We start from the raw sequence: 10,672 nt of genomic DNA, 5'->3' as shown, positions 1-10,672 counted from the left end.
ATTTTCTGTCAAGAGCCTTGCAAACATTCCAACAACTTCCATCGAAATGACCTATCACAGCTCAGTCTATCATTTTTAGCGCGGTCCGAGAATTGAGCCGAGAACGCTCGCAGAACGCCCGCGAGCTCCCGTGAGAATTCTCCTGTGAGAATTTCGGTTGATTCCTCGTTTTTAGCTAGACGATGCTATCGTCCATATAATATTTTGTTATGATATAACATAGTTTGTATATTATAACACGTAATATCTTGCGTGGCGGAGAGAGTCTGTGTTTAAGACAACAGCTACACCCGCAAAAATTCCCGTCTTCACGTGTTCCTCTTAGACGAAACTCGTCTTAGACTATAGCATAGTCTAGTTTTTAACTATTTAAAGTTCGGGCGAGAAAGTCACTTTTGGATATGATACATGTATTCAAACATTTCAATTCGGGAGGGGTTTGTAGACTTTTAGGCTATATCCTAAGCCCTATTGGACCATTCTTGGACATTTGGATCCTCATATAGTCTTAAGCCTAGCGTTAAAACTCAGAGTTAAATCTCTACCCTTCCAACCTAATTTAGAGCGCTTCCAAATTGTTTGTCGTTGTAAGATTTCGTGGGAATTTCCTTTTTTTCTCAAATACTATGACTTTGATTGTGGCATACAAGGTTGTTTCAACGTCCATTTAACGTTCAGAACGTCCATATAACGTTAGATTAACGTTTAAAACAACGTTATTTGCCAGCTGGAATTCAATAGCAGGATGTTAAATAGGACGCTTTCAGTGTCCTATATTATCCAATATTCGTGGTCTAGCGAAATTCTCAACCTTCTAGATGTTGACGAACTATTTTCACGGTCTTTAGAGCTTTGGCGTGTCGGATGAAAATTTCTGCATCTGGGTACCAGTTAAGATCCTAAAATAATCGTTTTTTGGTTCGGAGGTGTCTTAGTGAATTCAATTACCCTAAAGTCAGTTTGATAAAAAATATCGGATGACTAACCTTCCTGCTTGGAACCCAGCTGGCACACAACGTTGTTTCAACGTTTATCTAACGTTCACAACGTCCATATAACGTTAGATGAACGTTGAAACAACGTTGTGTGCCAGCTGGAAATCGGAGTTTTTTTCCAGATATGAGATTGACACAAAATTTTTTTTTATTTTCCTAGTGTTGTTTAGCTTTGGAGCTCAATTTTTCAAGTATAGGTTACAAAAGATAAAGATCGACTATATGTTATGAAAATTGTTTTATTCCCATCAATTATCCATTAAAAGTGAAGTAAAAATGTACAAGGCTCTCCAGAGCTGAGATAATCCCATTTGGATTCTGAATATTGAGGGCGTTTACGATGTTAATTTTCAGTATGCAAAGTGAAATGTCTCAGCCTATGGAGAGCCGTAACAATCAACGTCACGCAAAAATATTTGAACAGGAATGGTTTTTTCAGGCTAAGATATTTCAATTTGAATTATGATTTAATGAGGGCGTTTTTGAAGAAATGCGATGCAATTGTCATTTTAGATTGTAAAAACTAAAGCATTCATACTTTATGATGGTGTTAATTTGTTAGAATTAAAATTGAAATACCCAAACTTTAGAAAGTCAGTTCAAGTCAAAGAAAATATTGAAAAATAATGTTTTTCGATCAATGTCCGTAAATCATAACATGCATTCGACCTTTGCAACTTTTGTAGCCTATACTCTCAAAAAGACCTCCAATCCTAAACAGGCAATTTTTATTACAAAGAAATAAAAAAAAAATATAAAAAATTATATAAATGCATGAGTTGGTTGGGAATACGTGCTGTCCTTGGTTTAAACCACCATTTAGGCGGCTATTTGGTTTGCCAGCATTTGAAGGTTCGTTGCAATACATATGAAAACTTGTTCCCAAAAAATCGTAAATTTTTCGTATGCGGTTGGCTCTGGTTGCTTCCAGAACCAGCTGAAAGCAACAGTCACGTTCTGAGTCAGCATTGTAACCATGGTGATTAAATAATCAATTGCATCTTGGCAATATTCTAAGATGGTAACCATAGTTGTCGGTTCAGGTTCTTGCCAAAAACCATTGAATCTGGAAAAAAGAATGATAAATCAATTCAAATTTCTTTAAAAAATTACAATAAAGAGAAGAAGTCGTGATTCAGAGTTTGAAGCTGTGCAACAATTGGAGAGGGATTTATATTCTTAGAGACTTCAAAACCATTACCTAATATTCCTCAACAGACTTTGACTGTCGAATATTTTTCCTAACAGGGACCAGACTTAGGATAAACTTTCCAGTGAAGTGGGGGTCTTAAAGGGTTTGTGACATGGAGGTTTAGTAAACAATATAGACTTCCTGATCACCTTTTTCTCAGCTGTTGATCCCTCTACATCCCTGTTAAAAAGAGGATTTAAATGTCGTTCTCTTGACAATGAAACCGTCGGATATTTCCTAAATGCATTAAATATTACATCTCTGTGCCACAGACCCGGTGGAACCCCCTACCTCACTGCTAAATCTGGCTTAAGTTTTTTCCCCAGCAGAAGTTGCCATTGAAGTTTTTGTTCTTGTAACAATAGAATTTTTATTCCTGTTGCGATGTGGATAAAGATTTTCAACCCCACTGTGAAAAGAAGTCCACCGGGGCTGTGAGACAGGGATGTAATATTAAAACGTATTCTAACTTTTTAACATAACAACCAATTCTGTAAAAGTATTTTAACCGATTGAGCAGGGTGCTACAACCATCATAAAATCCTCTACTTCCTGACAAAACTGGTGAAACAACCAGTATACTATATCTAAAAAAACTATTTAAAAATGAGAAAAAACGCATGTTGAGCCAAAAGTAAAAACCTTCAAACCACGAAAAAAAGAAATCATATCACCAACTCAGCGAGACAAGGACAAGGACAAGGACAAAAGTGGCAAATCGACAAATTATCACGGCGAAAGAACTAAAAATCATCAAAAATGTTTACAAAATCAAAACGCCAGAACTGACAAATCGACGAACAGACAATCTTACAGTTGACAAACGACAAAAAAAAAAAAATTAAAAAATTTAGCGTAGAGCCGTAGAAAAGGACCATACTCGATTTTGAATCATTGTCTTTAAATCCCTAAACATTATGTATTATCAGGAGGGGAGCAACTTCCTTACAGACATGTTCTGGACTCGATTAACAGCTTCAAAATCATCTCAATTCGAATGAATCGATTTACGATGTCTCTAGTGCTGGTAAACAAATCCTATCAACAAAAATGTTCAATAAGAATCTGAAAAGAGCCTTCAAAGAACCCAAGCATGACTTATGTTGCTTTTGCCAAAACCGAAAATTGCATTTAGAATTGACCTATCGAAAAATCAACAAACAGGGCTACATGAAATTACACGAGAGGATATAAGAACCGCAACATGTTCCCATTAGTGTAACTATTTCAATCTTCAAACATTCTAGGTTAGCTTTTTGTCCAGATCTTAACAAAATAAGACGTCTCAGGTAATCATTTTCTCCGCATAATCCATGCACCCTTTTCAAACAGGGTCCACATGAAATCACACGAGGGGATATAAGAACTATAACATATTCCCATTCTTGTCACTACTTTAATCTTAAAATTTCAAACACCCTGTGTCTGCTTCTTGTTCATACTCGTGGATGAGTATATCCTGTCATTATTTCCATCGCAGAATTTTTGCATCCCTTTCAAACAAGGATGTCAAAAAGTTCAAGGCGATGGATAAAACAACCATAAAATTTTTCAATTTATCTCACTACTTTAATTTTAGGATTCCAAACATCTTCGGTTAGCTTAAACACTTTCAAAATACGATGTTTCAGGTCATTAAAATTACGCGTAAGGACACACAAGGGCCATAACATCTTTACATTCGTGTCATTACTTCAATTTTAGGATTTTAAACTTTATGATCAAGCTTCATGTTCAGACCCGTACCATATGGTCACTAGTTTCGATCATCAGCACCAAAAAAGACCTGGTTTGAATGATTCAATTCAGGATGGCTTTGAGTGTGATTACTCGAAACTTTTAATTAAAAACTAACTTCAATTTCAAAATTTCAAGCATTCTGAGCAATCAGCTTCATCTCAAAATACGTTGTTTCAGCTTGTCATCCCCACCGCATAATTTATGCATCCCTTTCAGAGAACAATAACATTTTCATTTTCATGGTACCTTTTTATTATACTTAATCCCTAGGAAAACAAACATATCCATATTACAACTTGTCACTGGCTTCGATTATCAGCACCAAAAAAAACCTGGTTTGAATGATTCAATCCAGGATTGCTTTGAGTCTGATTGCTTGAAACCTTTTGCAAAAGCAACATCAAGTTTAGAATTTCAAACATCATCCGTCAGATTCTCATTCAGATCCGTACCACTTTGTTACTGGATTCGATTACCAACACTCGAAACAACCTAGTTTGAATGATTCAATTCAAGATGGCCCTGAGTCTCGATACTCGAAACCTTTAACTAAAAACCAATAAACAATTTCAGAATTTCAAAAAGCCTGAGTCACAGCATTTGGACAATTTTTAGGGTGGAAGTTAGAAAGATTCTTTAATTTTCTGTCTACTTTTAGTCATTTTTGGCATTCCTCAGACTGAAATCCTTCATTTTCGCTCTAATAGGGTGCCAAATTTACAAAACATTCATATTTGATAAAGATCATCGGACTTCGACCGCCCCAATACCAGTGCCCCCTGGCAACGAGTCGTACAGTAAAGTCGTACATATAGTATTTTAGGGTTTTACTAAATGTCTGAGTTGATTAATATCAGGTATTAATCTGAATAACCTTCCCAGCTGGCACATAACGTTCTTTCAACGTAAAACTAATGTTCACAACGTCCATTTAACGTTAGATGAACGTTAAAACAACGTTGTGTGCCAGCTGGGTTTGTAAATCCCACAAGAGATATCCGCAAGTGCTGATTCGTGCATTGAAACAGTTGAAAATGAAACCTGATTATGGACTATACTAAAACGATCTACTCTTCTACGATGGTACGGCTCAATGAAGTGAAAAAAACCCAGCAAAACAGAACTTTTTGATTCCAACAAGCTACCTCCCAAAAGCTGTAACTCTCGATGTATTAATTATTAGTAAAAAATGATTATATAGCTAGAATTCCTCTCTACCAAAAAAGAAGTTTCCAGAGCACCAACAAAAAAGATAATTCAAGTTGTTTCCTCTTCTTGATTTTTCATCTCCATTCGTCTTCTTTTATGTAAATTTTTTTCCAAATTAATTTATATTACTAATAAATCATCTTTTCAACGGTTATTAAATTAGATAGAATTGAATCATTGGTTGAAAAAGGCACGCGAAAGAAAGATCGGTGGGTCCCTAACATAGCTCCCCCCAGTGGACCTTCATTTCACGCAATCACGCAAATATTTTTCCCAAATTCACTCATTCACGCAATGTTTTTTGTTCACGCAAAGCTTTCCAATTCACGCATTCGCGCAAGTGAAGAAGCCCATTCACGCATTCACGCAAACCACTGAGGGTCCCCTAACACCAACGGGTAGGTAAGATAAAAAGGGTCATAAAACGCTTTTTGTTCTGCTTGTTCTTAATTGATCAATATTAAGTCTGATTGTAAAATGAAAGAAACTTTGTAATTATTTATAGAATCTCAGGTCGCTATGTCCAAAGTAAATTTCTAATCTGATTTTGGGATGAATTGTCTTGTAAGATGCAATTTTTGCTATTCAGAAAAGTTTAAGCTAAATTCTATGCTGACTGAGAGATTTACATCACGAAACAGTGAAAGCAACATAATATGCAACACATTGACAGCTTCTACGTCCAATGAGTTTTGAATAAATCCAGTAATGATTTTAACTTTGCAACTTTGTATCAGTTTACCATATCCTAAGCAAAGTATCAGTTTACCATGTCCTAAGCAAAGTATCAGTTTACCATGTCCTAAGCAAAATCCTACATCCCTGTCATCAAACAGGCAAGATTAATCTCACTTTGGACAAAGGAAACTTGATGATTTTCCCAGCGTAATAGCACAAATCTTAAAAATCATAACTTCCTTCTGCAACATAGATAATGGGCTTTTCCAGAAAAAACCGTACACCCCCTGTTGAGGAGCTCCAACATTTTGTGACCTACCTCCTTGGAATTCCAGGCAATTTTAGGATCATACCCCTCTGGAATTCCCAATTTTTACAGATTTTCATTCATTACCCCCATGGAATTCCACTTATTTTTGACGGATTTTTGTCTACTGCTATGGAATTCCACTGCATTTCACACCATACCCCCTTGGAACGGAAATGGACTCCTCAACAGGGGGTGCACGGTTTTTTTCTAGAAGTATAAAATCTTCAACTACTCAAAATGGAAACAATAAAGAGATAATAAGATATATGCGAATAATAAGATATAATATATATAAGTCTCAATGTCTATTTTGATTGACCATTTGGCAAAAAATCAAAATCTTAAACATCTAGGGTAAATTATTGCTTATGCCAATGCCAATTGCAGTGTGTAAGAAAGTAAATGGGCGGTGGAATAAGGGATCGGAGGCGCTGTAGTCTGAATCGCAGACCTCTACAAAACCACAGGTAGTATAAGTAGTATAAGGAGCACGAATCCGTTAGTGGATGCCAGCAGCCTAGAGGCGCTGTCGCCATGAATATCATTAGGAATGAAAGTGTTATGAAACGAGGCTAATTTGACTTCACACTCAATATCAACAAGCAAAATGTAATATAATTAATCAAATATATTTCTCTAGCCGTTGCAAGATTGAATCCTTGCTATTTGAAGAAGTTTTAGCTTACTTGTGGTATGGTAATTTCATGTTTTCGAACGGGTCAGGTCCTTTCAAAATCAGTAAACACTGGTATAATTATTAACAGCTTTAACGCTTCCTACGCTCGTTAAAGTTTGGAATAAATTCAACGATTTTAGAAAGATTACACTCGGAGCAACATATTGATAGCTTCTACGCCTCATAAGCTTCGAATATTCTCAAAATCTTTTAAAAAGGTTATTGAAAAAAGACGAAATTTATGGAACAAAGAGATGCTACAACACCATTCAGCAAGCCGATCAGGAAGAAAGCAGATGCAAAAAATATACGCAAAATCGACAAAACGTGGCTTCAAAGCCTAAATATAGGAGATGCGACTCTCGCCTTATTAGGGAATGAGCGATCAGAGGTGTGACAAGAGGCTTATTGTAGTTTAACTTTTGGACCCAGTATCCTCAAATAACAAAACGTAAAGATTAATCAAATATATTTCTTCAGCCGTTGCAAAATTGAATCCTTTCTTGTATTTGAAGAAGTTTCAGCCTTTCCTGTTAGTTACTAAAGTAAGTTTGACCTTACCATTTTAGAAAGTCTAAGCCTTCACCCTGAGGTAATTTCATGGTTCTCGAACAATTGAGTTCCTTTCAACATTAGTAAAGAAAAAAATATATTGAAAGTTTCTACGTTCCATAAGTTTTGAGTAAATTCAAAATTTTAAAAGGTTATTGAAAAAGCCGAACTTTATTGTACAAGGAGATGCCATGATGTCTTTCCACAGGTCGATCAGGGACAAGTTTTCATTCTTGGAAAAATATGATATTAAAGGAGAGGAGATGAAAAAGGGTACCCTCTCCAAAGCACGTTACACGTTTTTTCTTTTATTAGAACCCAGTTTATAAGAACAATGAGGCTGAAATTCGTCGAAAAATTAAGAACATCGTAAGAACATGCCCAGCCTCAGTTTGGAAAAAAATGACAAGAACTACAATTTTTTCCTTTTTTCAAGCATAGTTTTAAACAAACTTAGGAATGGATTTTCTAAATCGAGAGTCAAATATTGTCAAAATTTTACCAATTTTAAGTGCTCTTTATTTTGCATGATATTGTCGATTTAGAGTAGTCTGAAAATTTAAGAACGCATCTAAGAACATTTTAGGCTGAAAATTGCTAAAAAAAATAAGCACATCCAGGCTCAGCTAAATTTTAGGTGTTCTAATAAAAAAAAAAACGTGTACCCTCCATATTTTTAATAAATCCTGCAATTGTAAAATATTGTCATAATTGCACCTAGGTGGCATTATAGGAAAAATGTTAAGAATAAAAAAAAATATGTACCACTGTAAACTTACAGATCTGGACAGAAACTATTAAACGTCATGTATAAGATGAATGAAATCAACCCGATCGAAAGTGTTGACATGAATATATTAATGACTGGAGTCGCGTATGCGATTGAATCACATATGCAATCACATACGCGACACCTGTTATTAATATTTTCGTGATTGTACCGACAACATCCGAGTCTTCATATTCCCCGTCTGGGTTATTGATAAATCCGAACTTTATTGTACAAAGAGATGCCATGATGCCTTTCGACAGGTCGATTAGGGAAAATGTTTTATTCCTGGGAAAACTATGATTTCAAAGGAAAGGAGGGAAAGAAGATTATTATCAGGGGGCTGCTAACAATAAAATCATCTCACAACACTAAAAACCATCAAGATTTACTTACGTGAAGTTGCAGAAATAAAAAAATATGATTTATGAAGCAGCAGACAAAAATATTAATGTTCAAGCTACTGTGTGGCAGCTTCCCACAAAAGTTTAAAACGTACTGACTTGCTGATCCAAGTAAAAGTTGGTAAAATGAATTTGAGATTTCATTTCAAGGGCTTTATGATAAGAATTAAATACCCTCTCCAAAGCACGTTACCCTCTCTATCTTTAATAAACCCTGCAATTGTAAAATACGGTCATAATTGCACTTAGGTGGTATTCTAGGAAAATTGTTAAGAATCAAAAAATATGTACCACTATATACTTACAGATCTGGACAGAAACTATTGAACAGCGTGTACAATCCGATCGATATTAATCCGATCGAAATAATTGCTGATATGAATATATTGATGACAGGAGTCGCATACGTGATTGTACCGACAACATCGTCTTCATATTCCCCGTCGCTGAAAAAAGAAAGTGAGTTTTTTTAGAACTATACAAACTTTCTTAAAATGAATGGTTTAGCAATAAAAGTCACTGTTGACTCTCTCTAATTCGATCTTTAAGGGACCGAGAATTTTCTTCGAATAAGAGAAAAATTTGAATTATGGAGAGTGCTTTCATGTATACAACTTTCCAGCTGAGGAGACGGATGCTTTAGTTCGAATTTCACAGATTCGAATAATAGTGATTCGAATTAGAGAGAGTCGAGTCAGTATTTTTACGAGGATATCTCAGTGATCTAGGACTTTAAGAGAGTCTTTCAATTGTATTTATGGGGCCTATTAGCCAGTAAGCTTAGCTTATTTGAATTGAGTAGAACCTGGGAGAAGCGGTATTCGAGCCGAGAAACACACTTGGCCATCGCTTCTTTAATTTAGAACAGTAGTCTTCAGTTAGATTTAACTTTAATTTTCCAGCATAGTATCTTTGCTCTTTTTCCATGTTAAATATTCAGGATCATTATTATAATCTAAAAACTTAGTTGCCATTTAAATTGCTGAAAAAAACAGTTTCATTTATCTGAAAACATTTCCATCGCATTTCAGCGGGATCATCACGCTGTTAATTGTATAGGTTAGCGCGATGTCCTAGAAGTATTTTCAGTGGGATTAGAAAGTTTTAAGCAACTCTACATTATCATAAACAAAAACTTGATAAACCTACCTTTCACAAGCGTTTAAGGAAGCAGCATGGTAAGCAGGTTCAACATTTTGGTTAAACGTATTTTCTGGAAATGCATTCTCCGTATTGTTGCCGAGAACAACTTTATTAGATTCATTGGTGTTGCTATCTTGTTGGGGGATATAATTCTGACTAGCCTAAAACGTATAACATAACAAAGAAGTTGGAGATAATGGAGCTGGGTTAGTTGCATTGAGTTTAAAACCCGAATGGTAGATAGAATCTAGCGCTTTCTTTTTTTTACGCGACTATTTGTCAAATTGCCCATATAGCTTAATTCAATTCCGTGTTTGTGGGAAAACCACACGGGTCACACGGTTTAAATGGGGATAAAATCTAAAAAAGCGATGCATTGTGGAATTGTTTCGAGTGTATTACAATGGAAATCTCTTAGGAATTCCTCAAGGGAATTCTATTGCAATACACTCGAAACAATCCCATAATGCATCGCTTTTTTAGAAAAATCAAAATCTCCGATAAGGTCTATTATAAGTCGTTTCATTTCCCATCCAAGAGTTTCAACTGTAGCTTCTTAAGTGCTTTGAACTCAATGGTTCGGTAGTTTACTTTTTTATAAGAACTAACTATAAAAGAACATAAGGCTTCGATGGCCAAAATGTTGCCAGCATCCGAAGGCTTCAAAATATTTTAATTTTCTCATGAAAAAACGTGTATAGGTTTACAACCCATCTCTAATTGCCTATTTCGTTAAGTAATTAAGTAGCGGAGTGCACCCACCTTTTGATGAATCTTATTAAGAATATCCCCAACCAAGGACAAAAAAAACTAAGATAAGATAAAAAAGCGAAAGGTAATAACGGTATACCTCCATTTTATACAGAAGCGTTTGTTCTTCTTGTGAGAGATATAAAAGGTATTAGTATGTGATTTAGGATGTATCGAAGTTTATCAGCGGCGATAGATCGTTGTTTCAGCCAAAGGTTGTGGTGTGCTGTGGTTGAGCTGGTGGTAGTGGCGAA

General features: G+C 35.5%; 1 protein-coding gene across 1 annotated transcript; it reads right to left on the bottom strand.

The window, feature by feature from the left end:
* Positions 1-1,485: 1,485 nt before the first annotated feature.
* Positions 1,486-10,672, bottom strand: LOC136810094 (uncharacterized). Its single transcript, XM_067066670.1, has 4 exons — positions 10,519-10,672; positions 9,675-9,829; positions 8,831-8,971; positions 1,486-2,061 (listed from the first exon to the last, which is right to left on the bottom strand). The coding sequence occupies exons 1-4, from the start codon at positions 10,522-10,524 to the stop codon at positions 1,815-1,817; spliced, it is 549 nt and encodes a 182-aa protein (XP_066922771.1). The 5' UTR covers positions 10,525-10,672; the 3' UTR covers positions 1,486-1,814.

The sequence above is a fragment of the Clytia hemisphaerica genome, unplaced genomic scaffold (assembly GCF_902728285.1).
Source record: "Clytia hemisphaerica strain Z4C2 unplaced genomic scaffold, Clytia hemisphaerica genome assembly, whole genome shotgun sequence".
NCBI classification, from domain to species: Eukaryota; Metazoa; Cnidaria; class Hydrozoa; order Leptothecata; family Clytiidae; genus Clytia; species Clytia hemisphaerica.
This window is presented reverse-complemented; position numbering and strand designations above follow the sequence as displayed.

Coding starts and splice junctions, on each gene's coding strand:
- LOC136810094 (XM_067066670.1), bottom strand. Junction 8,972..9,674: donor TCCTTAAACGCTTGTGAAAG/GTAGGTTTATCA, acceptor TTCTTTTTTCAG/CGACGGGGAATATGAAGACG. Junction 2,062..8,830: donor AATAGTTTCTGTCCAGATCT/GTAAGTATATAG, acceptor TCTTTTTTCCAG/ATTCAATGGTTTTTGGCAAG.